Source organism: Onychostoma macrolepis, chromosome 04, assembly GCF_012432095.1.
Source record: "Onychostoma macrolepis isolate SWU-2019 chromosome 04, ASM1243209v1, whole genome shotgun sequence".
NCBI classification, from domain to species: Eukaryota; Metazoa; Chordata; class Actinopteri; order Cypriniformes; family Cyprinidae; genus Onychostoma; species Onychostoma macrolepis.
This window is the reverse complement of record NC_081158.1, coordinates 26,419,864-26,441,257: the sequence shown is the minus strand read 5'-3', so window position 1 is coordinate 26,441,257 and position 21,394 is coordinate 26,419,864. Positions and strand designations below refer to the sequence as shown.

The following is a 21,394-nucleotide window of genomic DNA, read 5'->3' as shown; positions in this document are numbered from 1 at the left end:
TGTAATGCACCTTATGATGCATTGTACAATCTCATGAATAATAGTAACCACAGTTAATACATTATAACACTTGTCAGTTCACTATGCATTTTAATACACTATGCATTTTAAATTCAGTTAAATTATTTCGACAAGATATAATGTATTACAATGCACATTATGAATAATTATAATGCATTATACTCTTTAATAATCCTTTATAATGCACTATACATAGAGGCTTTAAGTGCAACTTAATAACATATAACGTAAACATATAAAGGCGATACTTCTTTGGGGCCACTAGACATCCAAATATACAGGAATTGCAGCATCTTTTTCATAATCTCTAAATTCTTACATCACTTGTATTTTTCCTTGTTTGATCAGCGCCGCCTGCTGGTCGGATGTTTGGGAGCGTGAACTCCTCGGTGGAGGAGGACCATGCTGTGATAAGCTGGGAATACTCGGGGCCGGATAAGAATGTTTATGTGGAATATGTTGTTGATAACAGTAAGATTGTCCTCCTTGACATTTTAAAATTTCACTACTGCCATGCGTTTATTTAATATCATAGTTCAATATCATAAAGTTCATAGACTAAGCTATTTAATATTATAGAATTTGTGTAATATATATAAAAAAAATAAAAATAAAAATAAAATAAATAAATATATATATATATATATATATATATATATATACAAATTATAACAAATTATACTGTAATAATCAATAAAATCAACCTTTTTGCTATGTAATTGGTTTTGCCATAATCTCTCCCCTGCCGTCGGCCCTTCTCTCCAGGTAAAGAACCCTGGAAAACAGAGTTTGTAAATGGCACTCGGACATATCAGATTAAAGGACTAAAGCCGGGAATGTCCTATAGGGTTCGGGTGGTAGCCAAAGACCACTCGGACGCTACGGTCCACAGTACAGAGGAGCTGTTGATTACAGTTCCAGGTGAGGAGAGCATGTCTGTAGACCACCAGCATCAACCTCACCTGTCACTCACCCGTGAAGCCCCGCCCAGCCTCAGTTCCAGACATTACCTGTAGTTTTGGTTTGGAATATTAGAAAATTACGCATGAGTCCAGATGGGTTTATGCATGCCAGCATTACGTCTGTCCATCTTTTCTTCCTTCCTTTTTTCTTTGCCATCCTACACCGGTTGTCATATATATCGTCAGAGGACTTTAAATACACTTCCTCAAATCCATGTTTCTTGTTACCGTCATAAAAACAAAGACTTGATGTTTTTGTTACCTTGATGTTCAGCTCATGTTAATTTTTACTTTAATGTTTTGTGTTGTTGTTTTTGGTGACATCTGCATGATAAATTAACCATAGCATTTCAAATGAAAGAAAAGTGAGGATTGGTTCATTTTGTCCTCTCTTTTTTTTTTCTGCAGCCATGACTAGCAAGCAGGTTGACATAGCCACGCAGGGCTGGTTTATCGGGCTGATGTGTGCCATTGCTTTGCTGATCCTGGTGCTCCTCATTGTTTGCTTTATAAAGAGGAACAAAGGAGGCAAATATCCAGGTAAGTGAATGTACAAAATTGATGCGTGAAACTGGTAGTACATTTGTGTGAAATTCAGGCCACATAAAAAAATCTGTAACATGAAATAAGAAATATTTAAGATTCTGCACACACATGTGAACACTGTGAACTTCAATACATACAACTTGTTGATTTTCCAATCTCATAGTAAAAGAAAAAGAAGATGCCCATCAAGACCCAGAAATCCAGCCCATGAAAGAAGATGATGGGACATTTGGGGAGTACAGGTGAGGAGAACAATATATAGGAGTTAATCTACACCTATTTATATCACTTTGATAAGAAATCATGAAAAATAAATGTTTAAATTGTTGTTGTTTCACGACTGATTGAAAGCAAACTTACTTCTCCTCTTGCTCAGGGATTCAGACCGTAATTTTTTCATTCCTCTGAGATGAATGTAAACATCTTTGGCCTCACCACAAAACAGCTTAAAGAAAGCAGGAGCAAACCTGTGTATTATATGACTGTTAAAATATTTTATACATTTTTTTACGTTTTCATTCATTTACCACATTTTAATTGCCTTCCTCATTTACGTTAATGATGGATTTATTGCTGTGATTTGTTATTTTGTTTTGTGTCATCATTAATATTTATTGTAATATTTATTATCATATTTTTTAAATTTATGTTTTACATTTGTGTGTATTTTTTTGTAACATGTTTGGTCATATTGTCATTTTTATTGCTGAAGCAATGGAGTAAACATTATTGGAACTGGATGGTCTCACGATAGCTAATACAGGACATTAATTCAATATAGAAATATTATATATTAAATATTAATTGAATTATATATAATGTACCTTGGAATATTTGAAATCATTAAAATTCAACTTCAGCTTCTGAAAGTGCCAAATCAGAATCGCAATTGACAGCAGCCATCAGCCATCAGCCATGTTTGTTTTGTTGTCTTGTGTTAACATTTCACATGTCCTGTTCATAAAGTCCATTATTTGTTGTGTATGATGTCCCTGCATACATTTTTTCTTTACTGTAAAGTGATAACCTCATTGTCAACCATGTCAGTCTGTCTCATTTGTTCCTCCTGTGTGTTTTAATTTTGGGGGGAGTTCAGATCTTCAGAAAGGTAAGAGGGGCTTTGCAAGGCTTGCATGCATAAAATCCCCCATCATTCATCTTCTAGTTACAGTAGAAAATCAAACAGATGGCTGTAAATTTTACGGTCAAGCCAAACCCAACCTTGACTAAACCTTTAAATCCAAAAAAAAGTTTTGCATAATTATTTGTATTTTTGGATTGCATATTGTTTTATTTCTATTTTACTGCATTTGTTTAGAAATCCTCAATGGTTATTTTATGGTTTTTCCAGTTTTGAGAGAAGTGGTTTATGCATAATGACGAATGTGGCCAAATTTACCCTTCCGAATGCACGTTACGAACATCTACTGCCTTCCGGATATAAGAGAGAGACGCATATAAGGACTGCTGTGAAAATACCTGCACTAAACAGCATGTTGGAAATGGACGATCTCCAATATCTAGTTTAGATGGTTTAAATTGTGCTATTGTAATATCCTCCCCTACCTATGTCTCTACTCTTTACATCAGTGACACGGAGGATCACAAGCCCTTGAAAGGCAGCCGGACCCCATCCAATGGGACGGTCAAGAAGGACGACAGTGACGACAGCCTGGTGGATTACGGCGAGGGAGGAGACGGCCAGTTCAACGAGGACGGCTCATTCATCGGCCAGTACAGCGGGAAGAAGGAAAAAGACACGGCGGAGGGCAACGAGAGTTCGGAGGCTCCTTCTCCGGTCAACGCTATGAACTCCTTTGTGTAACTGCCTGGAAGCGCCTCGTGACCTTTGACCCATCCAACACCCCACCTCCTTGTCACACCATCATATGGAGAACAGTCTCTATTGCACTGTGACCCCCTAACATCACAGCAAAAGAAATAAAACAAACGCCCCTAATGAAAGACAGTGAGAATGCGAGAAGAGGGCCAGTCCAAGCTTCACCGCGATTGGTCGGAATGAAAGTCACGTGACATTGAGACATATTAAGTGTATTATCTCACAGCGAGCATACATATATATTGATATATGTGCATAGGAATATATAAATTGACATATATTTTATTAACATGGCCCCGTTTGCGTCAGATGGGATTGTATCACACCATCTCGTTCCTTGGACTCGCATGGAATCAGTAATTGACGTCACACCCTCAGCATTAAGGTGCGGTCACATTTATAGTTATTCGGCAAATTTTCACAAGCAAAATCCAGTCGTTTCGGTAGGAATCGGTGCGATTTTGCATTAGTAAACAGGTTCAAGTTTTCACGGATTCAAAGTGACTTCTGTGTGAACAGTGCCTCATTCACCGCTCCACTATTGACAATATACAACGGATATTGATTTTTGTTTTTTGTGCACAAAATTTCGCTAATGTGACCGCACCTTTAGCCAGCGTTGTGGAGACCGTGAACCTCGTCTGACTATATGATACTCACTTTTGCTTCACAGCTAATGCCTGTTGCGTTCTGTCGTCAGTGTTCAAATCGGTATTATGCACATTTCAGGCATCAATGTCTTTGTGGGCATTGTTGTGAAGTATGTAATACATGTAAAAGCTGTTCTTAGGCATCAGAAGTTTTGAATATACAAAAAAAATCCACAGAATTTAAAAACTGGTTATCAGGGATGTGAGGTAGCATGTTTTTGACACACAAGCACTCTACACAGACGTGGTTTTATCCTTTTCTCGGTTCTCTTGTTGTTCATTTTGCGCCCTGTGTTTGTTCTATTTATTTTACGACTAAATTTTTCAATCTTTTATCCCTGAAGAAAAGTCATTGGTAGACTAGTCAAGGTTCACTTCATCCAGGACTGTTATTGTGAAGGAAAGCCCCCCAGTCAGCCATGTAGCCACCAGTGACCCCACTTTGGGTGCCAGAATTCACTCTGCTCTTGGTTTGGTTTTACAGTATGGGATGCATCGAAGGCCCCTCAGCACGGTTCCTTAGTGCCTTGGTAGAAAACATTATTCTATACTCAAAAAGAAGATTCCCTCTCATCGCTTTGAGCGCAGCCATTTTTTATATCAGTACTGCAAACGACACCGAAGTCCTGGGCTGAGCGAAGACCGCAAGACTCAAGGAAATGATGTCACATACACAGCCGCCACAGAAGTCACCTCAAATTGGGGTGAGGGGCATCTCATTCCCCTTATCGACAGCTAGAAATACTGCCACTTCTCTGTAAAGAGTGAACTGCTGTTGATTGGTCTGATTTGACACATTTATGGCAACTCATAACGGCAATGGAAATGACCAACTGTGGTATTTGCAGTGGCTTGTCCTTGGGAAGATCTCAACATATGCGATACCAGTAGGCAGAAATATACACATTCTCACATGTAACCGTTTTTTAAATCATGTTACTGCATGTTTTGAAGTATTACGAGCTGTCGAGTGTAGTGAAATCAGGGCTTCACTAAACACACGGTCGACAGTGGTGCTGTCGTCAAATACGGCTTGAGTGTGTGCGGTTTATGCAGGCATGCATGAATATATGTGTGCGTTTGGAATGGATGTGTGCGAATGTGTGTTTATGTCTGTCCACTGTATATATGGGGCGAGCCTTTTTTTTTGGCAAGGCCCTAGATTTTCATGATTTAGCTTGTCATAACTTGCATCAAGTTTTTTAGTTTGGAATTGTCTGCTTTTTAATGTATAGATCTGACATTTGCTTTGTAAATATCCAGCCAAAATTTTGCTTTAGACACATTAAAGGATGCCCCTTAATGAAAAAGCTGCTGAGATATCCTATCACAACTGAGCCCTTGAGCATGACAGCATATCCCAGAGTGCTCTAAGGGAACTGTCCCAGCAATTTGTGTACTATAAGTCACTTCGGATGAAAAAACCCACTTGAAAAGTGATGACAACCCTATTTCCTGAATCTGAAGAACAGATCAACTGATGACTGAGTATGCGTTAGGCAGCGCTGCAGAAAACCGCACAGTGTTCCACCTGAATTCACACACACATCAGCTCTAACTCTTTTAATGGCACTGTTGTTTTCTTTTCTATTTGGCCAGGTAGTTTATGACTTTTTTTCTGTAGGAAAAATGAGAAAATGGACGCATCCCCAAAGAAGGAGGCCGGATTGCACTGCTGTGGGTGCAGAACCTTTTGATGTGTTTTTGTCGGAGGGGGCAAAGACGAATGAAACGTAGTGTGTGAAATAATATTCTGGTAAATGTTAAAGCTACATGAAAATAAAGCATGAAAGGCTGTGAAATGGTTTACTCTATAATATAATCGCAAAAAAAATATTTTGTATATAAAAGGATTAAAATAAATGTTGGTTTCCGGATTTCACTACCATCTGTCTGTTTTTGATTTTATTCCTTATAGTCAATAATCTTAATCGAGGAATTTTGTTAAATCAAAGAAAATATAATTTTTTGTTGCTAAAATAATTTTTTTTTTAATGTCAAAGCGACTTTTAAAGTCAAAGATAATTCAAGCATTTTAAGCTTTTATTCTGTTTATATATATATATATATATATATATATATATATAACCTTCTCATTGCTGGTATATTGTGTGTGTGTGTATATATATATATATATATATATATATATTTATTATTTTTGAATTTTTGAATTATTTATTATTAATGTTAATAATGTACAGCAAAATGTAGATAATGTAACCAATTTATGTTCATAATTTTCATTTAAAACGGAAATGTACCCCCAAATGATAATTTGACAGTTTCCTTTTTATAATGAAATTGTTAATCTGGTTTTCATTTTTATAATTAAATTCATTTATTTAAAATTGGCAGAAAATGCCTTCCATACATCTTACCCCACTGTCCCTTAAATGTTATAAGCGTAAAGCGTTACGTAAAGCGTTAGAATAAAACCTTCACCCAAGTCATTTTGGCCCTTTTATCTGATTGGACTGATTCACTTGGATTGGAATTCAGAGAGTCTTAAAAAAAATAGAATAATAAAATAAATAAATACACTATATATATATATATAAATCAAATAGAAAAAAGATTTATATACATTCTGCAGTCACATCTGGAGTGCGACAATTTCTCCATACAAACAAAAAATAATCTATTTCTTGTCAGGGAATAGATCAATCTAGAATAATCTATTTCTTATCCCCCCCCCCCCGCCAGTGTAGGAATGTAATCCAGTGGATTTGAACAGATGTGTGTGGATAAGCCTTAAATCACCAAAAATCACGTGCTGGTCCATATATATTATAAATTCATAATTCATAAGTGCCTTAAAATCACCTTGACTAGTTTGAGATCCACTGCAGCAGCACATGAACTGAGACTGAGCACAGCATCCCTCTGTGTTCTGGCATCCTGGCATGCGCAGCTTCCGCTCTCATCAACTAGCAGAGGCTGGAGCCGCGCTGGGCTGCGGGGCGACGCGGTGCTTCTGCTCCAGGTCTGTGGGTTTGACGAAGGATTTAACGCATTCTTCCGGTAAGTTTGCGGCTCATATGATGATATGTAAAGCTTTGGGGGTGTCGGGTGAGAATATGATCTGTCTGTGACCTTCAGGAGTTTGTTCTGCATGCTAAAGTCCGGATGAAGGTGTTCCGAGCAGTTTGGGAATACCGCAATGCAGAAAAACAGGGTGGATGAGCCAGGTCATAGTTGATGTCATCCCTTTATTAAAAAAATACATAAAATAAACAAACAAAATACGTAATAAAATTAGAATACATATTACAGGTATTATTTAAAAATAATAAATTAATAAGTGTGAATTCATACAAATTTCATGATATAAGGTAGGCTATTTTAACATACCGATACATTTTTTAATTGTTATGCTGGAAGAGACTGTGATGCGAGTTAATTATATGATATTTACTTGCCTAAAGTTTAAACGGGACAGAAGTTAGTCCACGGTTTCCTGGCAACAAAAAGGATAGAGATTGTAATGACAATATTGTGTCGGAGGGTGGCGCTAAAGAGTTATCACCAATGACGCAGTTATTACCAAAATACACTTAATATGTTTTTATCACACCAACTCAAATTATAACATTTAAATAATAAATGAGGAAAAGGACAGTGAAATCCAGCTATTTTTATTGATCTGTTAAATTAAAATGTAAATCCTTGTATTTCAGATCAGCTGTTAGATTTTTCCTGCCACTCCCTTAGTATGAGTTTACAGTAGACATGCAGACAGTGACCTAAATCCGAGTGTGTGCAATGAGATTATATGAGATTGGTGAAAATACCATGCATAGAAGTAGACCACATGTGCATAGCTTCTAAAAACAATTATTTAGAGAGATGGATGGCCAAACATGTTCTTGAGATGAGATGCATCATGAATGGACACATCTTGGGAGGCAAATAAAAATGTCCTTGCTCACCCTCTGCGAGCATGTATAAACGTGCAGTGGCAGCAAATAAGAGATGCTGCATTGGTTAGCAAGGATTGCATGTAGCGTATAGCAACTGTGTATGTGTGCATGTGTTTATGCTAAGATTCAGATTTACCTTTCCTTTATGTGTTACATCTGCAGTCATGATTGAACTTGTGGGTGTAAACATGCATGTCTACAGAGTCTATGTGTGAGTGAGAGAGAAGGTATGGATTGCTGATTCACTTTTAACATTGGTAGGATGTGATAAATTGTTAATGTTTCCATTTTGGGCACAATCTACTGCAGTTTGCACACCAGAGTGAGACAATGCAGCTTTCAGTAGCTTTCAACACTGCAGCTACTGTATACAGCATTTCACCCCCACACACGTTCTTTCTGTTTTTCTCTTTCTCAGGCTTGGTTTTTAACTGTTAGATCAAGATGGTAACCCCAGCCATGCTTCTGTGTGTGCTCTCTTGCTTCTTCTTATTGGCTGGTGAGGAACTGTATGTGTGTGTGTGTGTGTGTGTTTATTTAGATAATTTTATTTAGATAAGTTATCCCATTAATTTAGCTGAATTCATTTTTTCCAGGAGCGTCTTCAAGGGTTAAAAATGATATATAGTAGATGTTTTTTTTTAACTCTTAACATTAAGAAGTTTTCTTTTAGAGTTTGAGTCAGGAAACTTCTACTTATCAAATTTGGGTGCAGCCAGTGGTCCCTATAATAAACATACAATATTATGTTTAGAGGAATAGCTCACCCAAAAATGAACATTCGCTAAAAATGTTCTCACCCTCAGGCCATTCGAGATGTAGATGAGTTTGTTCATTGAAGCAGATTTGGATAGATTTAGCATTACATTATTTGCTCAGCAATGGATCCTCTGCAGTGAATGGGTGCCGTCAGAATGAGAGTCCAAACAGCTGATAAAAACATCACAATAATGCATTATCCATAACGTGACGATCAAATAATGTCTTGTGAAGCAAAAAGCTGCATGTTTGTGATGATCCATCATCAAGACATTTTTAACTTCAAATTGTTTCCGACTAAAACATAGGTCCTCTATCCATAATATTACTTTATCCAGTGAAAAAGTTGTCTCGTCTGAATCAAGAGAGAAATAAGCACAGATCAAGTGAAAACAGTCCGAAACAGTTCCAAACAAACATGTCGGTGGATTTTGATGTGAGAGGACAACAGGGGATGGACTTTTTCACTGGAGGAAGCATTATTATGGATTACAGACTTGTATTTTGGCCAGCAATGGTTTAAATTTAAAATGCTGTAATGATGCATTTGTTTCTTATAAACACAGCTTTTTGCTTCAGAAGACATTAATTGATGAACTGAAGTTGGATTACTTGTGGATTATTGTGATGTTTTTATCAGCTGTTTGGACTCTCATTTTGACGGCACCCATTCACTGCAGAGGATGCATTGATGAGCAAGTGATGTAATGATAAATTTCTCCAAATCTGTTCTGATAAACAAACAAATCTTAACTTCTACATCTCGGAAAGCCTGAGGGTTGGTAATATTAAGCGAATTTTCATTTTTGGGTGAACTATTCCTTTAAATTATGTATGTATATTTGTATGCCTAAAATGTATTTAATACCAAATGTAAAAATAAATAAATAAATAAAAGTCTATATTATGGATATTCTCCTAAAACAAAAATTCAAGTAATTAAAGTCGTTTGAAATGTTTTTTTGTTTGTTGTTTTTTTTTCAGCTGCAATTAAACCCAGGATATTTGAACCCAGAATTTTTGACAGTAAGTCTTTAACTTTTACCTACAAGTAAATACGTAAAATGAAGTATTGATGTTTTTCACCTCAGTATATTTTACCACAATCGAATTGTTGGGTTGTTTTTTGTATATTGAATATAATGCTGGCTCATGTCATGTCCATCAGAGGAGGCCACAGGCTTTGGGCCCATATTTGAGGAGGAGCCCTTGGACACAGTGTATGCGGAGGATTCACCTGAGAACAAAATCTCCATGAACTGCAGGGCACGGGCCAATCCTCCAGCCATTATCAAGTACATTTTTCACTTATGATCCTGAACTTTGTTTATCATTACATCTGGGAATTGCAGGGAGGTGTTTACTAGATTGATTGTTTGCACTTGCAAGAAGAATCTTTGAGAAGATCAATCAGAAGAGCATTAATAAAACGCTATATTTCACAGATGGTGGTTAAACAACTGGGAAATTAAACTGATGGAACAGCCTGATGAGCACTTCAGCCTGGTTGGAGGAAACCTGGTCATCACCAACCCAGACAAGGGCAAGCATGCTGGGAAATATGTGTGTGGCTAAGAACGTGTATGGCACTGTCATCAGCAAAGAGGCCACCGTCAAATTTGGATGTATGTGACAGATACAGTAGGATTTCTTATGTTTGTAAAGATTATAAACTGTTTCCAGATGTCTGTTTTGTCGCATTCTCTCCTCATTTTTTTTTTCTTCTTTTTCTGGCTGTAGACCTCAACCAGTTCCCTACAGATGAGAGAGAGCCAGTGAATGTTAAGGAAGGACAGGGAGCGGTACTGCTGTGTTCTCCTCCCTCTCGCTATCCAAGTAAGACGTGATCACTTTTGTTTTAAAATCTTTGATTAGCAGTGCCATAGTATACACACGCAACCTTTTTGTGCCACCATGATAAAAAGCAGAGAGAGAGAGAACACTGAAAAAAATGTGATACAATATATACAAATACCATACTCTCAGGAAAAAAAGGTACAAAGCATGTCATTGTGGCGGTATCTTTTCAAAAGGTACAAATATGTACCTTTAAGGTACTTAAAGGTATCGTCCCAGTGACAGCTTTTGTACCTTTTTTTTCTGTGAGTGCATTATACCTAACAATCATAGAGGTGATTTATTCTCACCTCCACTTTCCTTCCAGCAACCGAAATCTCATTTCTGTCAGTTGTTTTGTTTGTCTCTCAGGTGAGGTGTTGTTCCGCTGGATCTACAACGACTTCCCCAACTTCATCATCCCAGACCAGAGGCGTTTCGTGTCTCAGACCACTGGGAATATGTACATCGCTAAAGTCGAGGCATCTGATGTTGGGAATTATTCTTGCTTTGTGTCAAGCCCCACCATCGGCAAGAGCGTTTTCAGCATGCCGATTCCTCTGATTCCACAAATAGAGAGTGAGTGCTGTCACATTACCCACAATGCCAAGATTTCTCCTCATAATTGCCTTCCTGAGACCGCTGTTGTTTTTTAAAGTTTAATTAATGATCTCTGCCCTTTACACAGAGGAGGTGAAGCGGTATCCTGCTGATATCCGTGTGAAATTCCCCAAGACTTATGCTTTGGTGCATCAGAACATCACTCTGGAGTGCTTTGCCCTTGGAAAGTGAGTCGACAAATACAGATACTGTCCATATAGTCTGCTTGGTACTGTGGTGATACCATGGTACTTTCATATATCCAATACAATGGTACTGAATGAATACACTATTCATTTATCACAGTACCCTGAAGTATTTCAAAGGATATGAAGGTATAATCATGGTCCAATAAACAAATTTGTAAAACTTTTTTGTTAGTGAATCATAGTCATAGTATTTGATTTGTTCTTGACTTATTTTTGATTGTTTTTAACCATATAAACTCAATGTTTACCTTTCAGTCCGCTCCCACACATCCGCTGGAGGAAGTTAGATGCTGATCTCCCGCCCAACTATGAGGTCAGCATGAATGGAGCTTTACTGCATCTGATTAACGTTCAGTATGAGGATGAAGGGAGCTACGAGTGTGAGACGCTCAACGTTAAAGGGATGGACTGGTATCGACAGTGGCTCTATGTGGAAGGTAAAACAAACTCAAAGTTTAAAAGACAGACACTGGTTTAGTTCTGTTTATATACGGCTTATAAAGTACATTATATTATATTATGGGTTCACATAAGTTTTTCAGCCTGCATGCTTCTCATAAGAACATCTGGAGATTTGGTTTGATCCTTACAGTGCACATACAGTAGTGTGACCCATTAAATCTATTTCTAAAAAATTAATTAATTTATAATAGTGATAATGATATTATTGCTCTTTAGTTTTTTTTTTTAATTAAATAATAAACAAAATAATAAAGTGTGATAATACTGTTATATTTTAAAATAAAAAGAGAGTGTTAAATAAAAATACAATTATTTTGTAGTAACTTAAAAATAAAATGCTATGCTAAAAATAAAATATGAATTTTCATAATTGTCAAACCTAAAATCAGCAAGCTTTTATTTTATGTTATATTATTATAATATGTGATCGGTAAGATTTTTTGTTTTATTTTTTTTAAAGAAATCTCTTATATGCTCACCTAGGCTGCATTTATTTCATAACAAATACAGTAAAAACAGTAAAATTGTGAAATTATTACAATGTAAAATAACAGTTTTTTTTTTTTTATTAATATAGTTTAAATTTTAGTTTATTCTTGTGATGGTAAAGCTGAATTTTCAGCAGCCATTACTCCATTTTTTCCATCAGAAATTATTCTAATATGCTGATTTGGTCCTCAAGAAACATTTCTTATTATTACAGTCAATGTTGAAAACAGTTAAGCTGCTTTTTTTTTTTGGATTCTTTGATGAATTGAACGTTAAAAAAAACAGTATTTATTTTATCTTTTGTAACATTACATATATTTACTGTCACTTCTGATCAATTTAATGCATCCTTGCTGAATAAAACTGGCTGTGAAAAAAAAAATGGCTGTGGCCAAAATCAAATACTTCCCTACGATATAGTATGCAAAAAAACAGTACACTAAAAGAGTAAGTGACAGTAACAACATGGCGGATGTAGTACATGTTCATACAACATCTTGCACAAAGTAAGTTACCAACTTGACAGTATTGGATTTCAAACGCAGCGATTGTGTCTGTGTGATTGTGTCCTCAGGTGCTCCGGAGTGGGCTGAGCACATCAATGACACGGAGAAAGATGTTGGAAGTGAACTAACTCTCAGATGTGTTGCTGTGGGGAAGCCTTTACCATGGATACGCTGGCTGAAGGACGGCTATTCTGTGAATACTGTTTTATTTGTTGAGGAAAACCCATATGGGAACCTCAGATTGTTTTATATCAAGTAATCATGTGTGTTCTGCTACATTTTTGTCTTTTTTTTAGTACGGCAAAGGGGAGCTGAAGTTCTCCAGTCTCACGTTTGAGGATTCGGGGATGTATCAGTGTATTGCCGAGAACGAATGGGGGAGCATCTATGCCAGCGCCGAGCTTCGTGTCGTCTGTGAGCTTTTAATAGCATCTTTACACTTTCAAGTAGAGCTTACACAAAAAAAACAACTGAAAGTGTCTTAAAAAGGTACATAATTATTGTTGAAAGTTGAGTGTCTCCAATGGTCTCTTCACAGCCTGTGCACCAACATTCATTTACAATCCAGTGAAGAAGGTTCTGCTCGGGGCTGAAAACGGACGTGTGGTTATAGAGTGCACACCACGTGCTGCTCCTAAACCCAAGTTCATCTGGAAACGAGGCTCAGAGCTGCTGACCAACTCTTCAAGGTTAGTCAGTCGATCTTAAATGCTTGCGTTTACTTACAGGTGAATCATAATGTTGTGGCAGAGACAGCTTATCTTCATCCTCTCCTCTCTTCATCCTTATTTTTCAGGATGTTAATTTGGGATGATGGAAGTCTGGAGATTCTGAACGCTTCAAAAAGTGATGAGGGCTCGTACACATGCTATGCTGAGAATGACCGCGGCAAATCCAACAGCACAGGGACCCTCACTATCACCGGTCAGACAAAATTCAAATTTGTCAGTTTAGACGATAGCAACTTTTCTTTTCTTTTATACCAGTTTAGACAATACCAATTTTATTGTATTTCATTTATACCAGTGTAGACAATACCAACTTATTTTATTTTATTTAATTATTTATGCCAGTGTAGACAATACCATCATTTTATTTTATTTAGGTCAGTTTAACTTCAGACATATGGAGGGCCAAATTACTCAAAATTAAATAATTAAATAAATGTTGAAATATATAAATAAATTGTTAAATACGTAATGAAATAATTACATGCATAAATAAATATATAAATATTTATTTAATTATTTATTTATTCATTCAATCATTTATTTATTTATTTTCTCCCTCCACATTTCATTTCCAGGGTTACGGTTGTCGGCATGTCACCCATTAGGCTAGTTGCATATATCCACCATCTTGGATTTCCGGTCTAGCGAGTGTGTGCATAGATACGTCCGGCTGTCCTAAAAGCCAGTGCACAGAACCGGAGAAATCCATATGTTTACAGGATTTATAATATCACTTCAAATGCAAATAAGATCTTCACTGCTATTATTACTATACTATAAATGTTAACTGAGCCGGTGCATTTTGGCCAAACTTATGTTTGGGTCCAGTGAATGAATGAAATACACTACCCTACTGTTCATGGTGTGTAGGCCTACACACAGCTACACAATGTCTTTTTTCCCTTACCAATTATGTAAATGTACAAATTACTTATTTCTCGAAAAAGTTTGTATTACATTGATTTTTTTCTTTTTTTTATAATGAAATATTTACCTTGTGAGACATGGGCTGCGATTGATCTTCATAAATATCATACATCAGTTTGTTCCATCATCATTTTCACAACATTTTAATATTTTACACAGTTAACTTTGCATCAAACATATTTTTGAAATGAAAAAAAGGGCTGTAAAAGGATACAGCTAATACATGACGAATTTAAGGATTTGTTTTATTTGGTAATTAATGCAAAAGAAATTATATACATGTGCTGCTTATAGACAGATAATGATTTATGCAACAGATCTTTCACAAAACAGATAAATATTAATAAAAACACAGGGAAATGCAAACACCGATCTTTTAATTAATGCAAACCTACCATAATTACTTTACGTTAAATTGTACAGTTATAGTTATAAATTATGTTATGACATAAAGTTCATAAAACACATGCAGAAATCTCTGAGCGTCTCGTTTGACAGTCGGAAACCTTATGATCTTATAGATAACAGTCAGAACAAAATCAGCTCTCTGAAAATGCACAGTATTGCACATTTGAGCAGTGTTGGGCACGTTACTTTAAAAAAGTTAGTAACTGAGTTACATCATTATAAAAGTAACTAATTACCAGGGAAAGTAACTTTTTTTTTTTAACTAGTCAAATAAAATGTCAAATAACTTGGATGCCCCCAATATTAAATAAATTATTATTATAAAACATTGTACATTAATCTACACCCGAGGTGTAACGGCCACGACGCAAATTATTTTTCTAATAATCCAACGCCCCGTCGTCAGTCAATCCTTACTTAAACTAGTAAGACCAAAGAAATCGAGTTTGACAGGTGACACCGCCCACTATTCTTGAATGAAGTGCCGACAACCGTAACCCTGAAAATGAATGAATAAATAAATTAATTAATTAATAATTAAATAGTTAAATTAATATTTATATATTTATTTCTGCATTTATTCATGTATTTAATTATTTCATTATGTATTTAACAATTTATTTATATATTTCAACATTTATTTAATTATTTAATTTTGAGTAATTGGCCCTCCATACATGAGGCCCTCCATACTTGTAACGTCTCAGTTAAAATGAGGCAATATGAGGTGTATGCATTTGTGTCCGTTTCATTTTCTCAGAGGCCACCAAAATCACCGTGGCTCCATCAGACACGGAAGCGGTTGTAGGTGACACTACGATTCTCCAGTGCTCTGCATCATTTGACCCCAGCCTAGACATCACCTTCATCTGGACTGTTGACTCCTACGTCATCAACTTCTACACAGACTTCGAACACTACGAGCTGCTCATGGTGAGTAGAGACAGGAATCTCAGGCGTGCTGTTCTCAGGAAGACAAGTCATTTCAATGTGTGTGTGTGTGTGTGTTTTGCAGGGTCATGAGAACAGTGGAGACCTGCTGATCAAGAACATTCAGGTGAGGCACGCAGGACGCTATTCCTGCACAGCTCAGACTATAGTGGACAACGCCACCGCAGAAGCTGATGTTTCTGTCAAAGGTTGGTGATTTGAACTCTGTGTGACCTAGCTTATTAAAATAATACCTGTGTTATGTGCTCATAATCAAAAACCTGAACAAAACTTTTCCAACAAAACCATTCCCATCTGGTGGAATGACCTGCCCAACTCAATCCGAGCAGCTGAGTCCTTAGCCATCTTCAGGAATCGGCTAAAAACACATCTCTTCCGTCTTTATTTCACCCTCTAACTCTAGCTCTCTCTATTCTAATTATATTCTTAAACAAACAAAAAAAAAAAACTAAGCTTTTCTAATCTTTTTGTATTCTATCTATTTGTTTTCTTTTTATTTATTATACAATTAACAAAAGCAAAAAAGGCCTCTAACACTAGCTTGCTCTATTCTTTTTCTATTCTATCTGTTTTCTTTTTATTTATTATATTAAAAAAAGTGTTATAGCACTTGCATGTCATTGCTCTTTTGTTGATTTTGATTGCTTCCATTGTAAGTCTCTTTGGATAAAAGCATCTGCTAAATAACTAAATGTAAATGTAAAACTGTATTATAAGCAATGCAGTGATGTTAATTTGTTTGTATTGTTTTTGCTTTAGGTTTGCCTGGTCCTCCAGGTGGCGTCCGTGTGGAAGAGATCGGAGACACGTCAGTAAAACTACGATGGAGTCTGGGATCAGACCATGGTAGTTCTCTTATTCAACATGTTGTACAAACTCGAGACTTTTATGCCCTGGATCCCGAGGACTGGAAAACCGCATCCACCTGTGAGTCCACTAGATGGAGACAAAACACATATTTTAAGCATTTCCAACTAACTTTTTCTTAGAAAACTGGTCTGAAAAATAATACTGAATGAATGTTTATTGTACAAATGTTTGTTGCATTATATTAATTGAATATAATTAATTTAATAAGATTTGACGTTTCCAGCTATTTTTCTTTGAAAAATGGTCTGAAAAATAATACTGAATGAATGTTTTTTGTATGACTTTTTGTTGTATTTTAGAATATCATTCATTTTATTAGATTTGTCTTTTTCTGTCACATTTGGGAATAAGCTATTGAGAAAGGCCTTAATATATTTTCACATCTTAGTGTATTTTCCTCTTGTAATCATGTTCTGCAAACTTAAAGGGATAGTCCACCCAAAACAACTGATGACAATTTTGCCATCATATATTCACCCTTAAGTTGTTCCAAACTTTATGTTTCTTTCTCCTGCTGAACACAAAAGAATGTATTTTGAAGAATGTTGGTAACCAAACAGTTGCTGGTAGCCATTGACTTTCATAGTACGGAAAAAATAATATAGAAGTCAACAGCTACCGGCAACTATTCGGATACCCAGAATTTTCATTTTTGGGGGAACTATCCCTTTAAATCTGATTTTTTTAAGAGAACAAATATTATTTTCCAAGCTCCTGTGTTTTTGGATGGATCTATGGAGTCAGCCACTGTAGATGACCTTTACCCCTGGATGCAATATGAATTCCGTGTGCATGCCATCAATGAATTTGGAGCTGGGGAAAACAGCCGTCCATCCATCAAAATCAAGACATGGGATGCCAGTGAGTTTATTTAAAAAAAGCACAGCTTTCAGTGTTTAATTAATATTAATATTTAATTAATTTAATTTAAAAAAAACATTTTGTATATAATTAATGTATATGTATCAGCCTAAAACTGTGACGTCCTGTGAAGCACATATACATTCTCACCCAGTGTTTCTCTTGTCTCAGGGCCTACAGTAGCTCCTTCTGACGTCATTGGGCAAGTGGGAATAAGCGGAGAGCTCATCGTGACCTGGACTGTACGTGTTCATATGCTACTGTATTTATGCTATGTTTGTCGATCATTGGTCAGTAGCAAATTTCTGATATCTCTCATGTTCTTAATTTCATTGCAGCCTGTAAAGCCTCAGTTCTTCTTTGGTAAAAAATTTGGCTATGTCGTGGCGTTCAAGCCGCATGAGGATTATGAATGGAAATGGTCGACCGTGGAGGATCCTGAGACTAGACGCTACGTCTACAAAGAGAGCATGACCCCAGACACTGAGATACAGGTCAAAGTGAGCACCTACAATAACAAAGGAGAAGGACCCTCAAGTCTTATATCGGTGGTCTACTCACCAAGGCTAGGTGAGATAATAGAACATTATTTTACCCTTATTTTAATTTATAATTATTTAAATTTCATTCATGTGTGTTTATTTGATTTGTATTATATTAATACCCCTATTTTCATCTATATTTTATAATTTAATTTTATGTTATTACTGGAACCTTATTTTATTGCCACTGTTTTAATTAATCCTTTATTGTATTAATGTGTATGTTTATATTTTAATTTATTTTATTTTATTACTAGAACCTTAGTGTAATACTCTAATTTAATTCATAATTTATAACTTTATTTTACTTTATTATTGGAACCTTTTATTTTACTTTAATTTGATTTTTAACACATGTAATATCCCTCTCAGCGCCGACTGAAGCTCCATTAGACGTCTACGCCCGCCAGGTCACCTCTACAGAAGCTTTGGTCTGGTGGTTACCGGTCTACCAGGCGCCGCCAAACTGGGTCGACGGATACCAGGTGAGTCCTGGATGGAATAGTAGGGAATAATAATGAATTTGAATCCTCATGTCTCTTCATTTGGCATCCAGATTCGTTACTGGAGGAAGTACGATGATAATGAGGCTGCTGCCTCTCGAGTTATTGTGCACAGAACAATTAACCAAACACGTCTGGAGAACATGCGGCCTGACTCTCACTACCTCATAGAGGTACGAGCGTTCAACGGAGCTGGGCTCGGACCACCCAGCGAGCACTGTGAAATGTTCACCAGGAGACCACGTAAGAGATTTGACCTTCTTTACATCACTCTTATGCAGATCTTACATTTGAAACAAGAGGCTCGAGGAGCTTAAATGTACTAATAATACATATGTATTATCTTTCCAGCCCCAAGTCGCCTATTGAGAGTCTACAAATATGTCAGCTTCAGTCGCAAATGGCTCTATCTGTATTGGGATCACATCTATAACTACTGGAATGAGTCCTATGTTGAGGGATACAAGGTGAGTCAGTTATCATTTATGTATGTATTTATTTAATTTGATCATTTTGTGTGTGTATTGATGCATTGGAAATGTGTAAAACCAGTTGGATTTTTTTCCTCTCAGGTTTTGTTCCGGAAGGAAGGAGAGCGTTATGGGAAGCTTTACACCACAGGCAGGCACTACATTGACTTTCCCATGCCAGAGACGGGCGATTACATCATAGAGGTCCGAGCCCGCTGTGAGGGAGGTGATGGACCCATATCACAGATCAGAGTACAAGGTGAATACAGTCTTTTATTAATCATTCATCATTTTCCTACCCTAATCATGTTGATGATAATGACAAAATTCTGTCTGAAGTTCTGCATAATTTCAAGTATATAATCACTACTAGAATTGAAATACCTTTCACATAGATGCAGTTCCGCAGATGTCACTGTTATTCCTTCTGATCTTTCTTACTATTGTTTTGTATTGTGTTTAGGTAAAGCCTCTCTGGGCCCGGAGTCTCTCAGCGTCGCCACTGTCTTGCTGCTGGCACTGGGCTGGATGAATTTAGGCCTGTAGGCAAAAACACTTTGGCAAAATCCACTTTTAAGAAACAATCTTAACATAGTTTGAGTGCATTTCCTTAAAGGGGTGGTTTTCATGGTGCACATGAAGTTTGTTTGGGAGTGTAGAATATAAAAAATATTTGTTTGTATTTACCCTCTTGGTTTGCCTTACAAAATACCCACAATCAACTAATGAAATGGTATTGTAAAATAAATATATGGTAGCAGGATATGGTGAATTGTTTTTGATGACTTTCCAGTCAGTTATTCAGAAATAAGACATATTTATTTATTTATTAAAGAACATGTTTTGCTAGTCATTTTTTTCCCATGTATATTATCGCTTATAGACATGTTTATAGACATGACACTTGGTTGTCCACACATATTTAATTTCCATTTGACAATGTTTACAAATCTATTTTTGTGGCTGTGTTTGATTTTAAAATTCTTATTATTCCTAGTATTTTGCCACAAGTTTACATTGATATTTTCATTTGTATATCAGTAAACATTGAAAACATCACCAAACAAAGTGCTTCTCAGTTTGTCTTCCTTTATCAAGTTGTACATGTCAGAAAGATTGAAACTACCAGTTACAGTTGCTATATTTAAAATCCAGCTATTAAAGTTTTTATCTAAAAAAAAACAAATGTTTGAGTCATAATGATATAGAACTAGCATGAATTTAAAAGAGTCCAGTATCAAATGTTATTTATTAAATTTGATAAGCTAAGTTTATTTAAAAAATGCAAACCAATTTCATTTTAGGTTAAATTTGCAAGTTGCTGTATATGGACTACAACCGATGTCACATGCGTCAAGCAAATAAACTCAAGTCCTTGTGGTAGTTGTAGTTTGTATTTTAGCAACTTGTTAGCAAGGTAGGTTCTAAGAATTCACGTTTGGGGAATGAATGTGTGTAATTTATTTTGTACAAAAACATTAATCTCTTAAAGTTAACAGGTTTCGATTTAGTTATATACACATTCGCGGTATGAATTATTTTAATAAACATCCTCTAGTGGCCATCAGCAGTGTTGCCAACTTGGCAATTTTGTTGCTAAATTTAGACTACCCTTGCAACTTTTTCTTCCAAAAGCACCTAGCAACAAATGTAGCTATTTTTACAATTTATTTGGCAACTTTTAGCAACTTTTGATAAGTGACTCAAACGATAAAAAGGCACACATTTTCCATCTAAATTACACAAAAAGAGGAAATCAAACAGTGTTGCCAACTCAGCAATTTTGTTGCTAAATTTAGCAACTTTTCAGACTACCCTAGCAACTTTTTCTTCCAAAAGCACCTAGCAACAAATTTAGCAATTTTTTAAAATTTATTTGGCAACTTTTAGCAACCTTTGATAAGTGACTCAGACAATAAAAAGACACACATTTTCCATCCAAATTACATAAACCCCCCCCCCAAAAAACAAAGATGCCTAGCAGCACACACATCACGTGAATTGAGTTAGCTGCTATTTGCAATTCTTCAATATAATAATAATAATAATAATAACTGAATAATTGAATAATTGTTCATTTATGATACACTTTGTTAGTAGCTTGTACTTGTGATTGTTGATCAAAAATGGAAAAGATAGGCTACTAGTAATTTTCCAGGATGTTATCCATTATCCATTGTAACCCTGTAACCCGAAAACACAATGCGTAATTTAAAATGCAGGTAAAAAACCAATACGGAAAATTATTTCATATTAATTATAGTTGATTGTGCCCTATTTTTACAGCCTTTTCTTGGAGTGTAGCATACTAACTACTAATACACTGCTTAA

The 21,394-nt window shown here is 36.0% G+C and overlaps 2 protein-coding genes across 13 annotated transcripts in view; both read left to right on the top strand.

The window, feature by feature from the left end:
• Nucleotides 1–5,920, top strand: part of nrcama (neuronal cell adhesion molecule a) — a 59,842-nt gene extending 53,922 nt beyond the window's left edge. For 8 of the 12 annotated variants that reach the window (XM_058773294.1, XM_058773291.1, XM_058773289.1 and 5 more), the window contains 5 exons: nt 370–492; nt 787–942; nt 1,392–1,523; nt 1,693–1,771; nt 3,120–5,920. In XM_058773294.1, coding sequence (XP_058629277.1) covers nt 370–492; nt 787–942; nt 1,392–1,523; nt 1,693–1,771; nt 3,120–3,354 — 725 coding nt within the window. In that variant the 3' untranslated portion in view covers nt 3,355–5,920. Of the gene's footprint in view, nt 1–369; nt 493–786; nt 943–1,391; nt 1,524–1,692; nt 1,772–1,905 lie in introns of all 12 variants that reach the window. The other 4 variants (XM_058773299.1, XM_058773298.1, XM_058773297.1 and 1 more) reach the window with 2 other exon arrangements.
• Nucleotides 5,921–6,879: 959 nt separating this feature from the next.
• cntn1b (contactin 1b) lies at nt 6,880–20,249 on the top strand. The gene is given in 25 exon segments (XM_058774355.1): nt 6,880–7,040; nt 8,358–8,438; nt 9,683–9,724; nt 9,867–9,993; nt 10,144–10,260; nt 10,262–10,323; nt 10,439–10,534; nt 10,907–11,113; nt 11,223–11,322; nt 11,599–11,780; nt 12,869–12,993; nt 13,097–13,214; nt 13,339–13,489; nt 13,597–13,724; nt 15,627–15,799; nt 15,882–16,005; nt 16,577–16,744; nt 17,399–17,548; nt 17,720–17,790; nt 17,887–18,118; nt 18,463–18,575; nt 18,647–18,836; nt 18,945–19,060; nt 19,166–19,322; nt 19,527–20,249. Coding segments are annotated over 24 exon segments (3,087 nt in total). The 5' UTR covers nt 6,880–7,040; nt 8,358–8,383; the 3' UTR covers nt 19,610–20,249.
• The last annotated feature ends 1,145 nt before the right edge of the window (nt 20,250–21,394 follow it).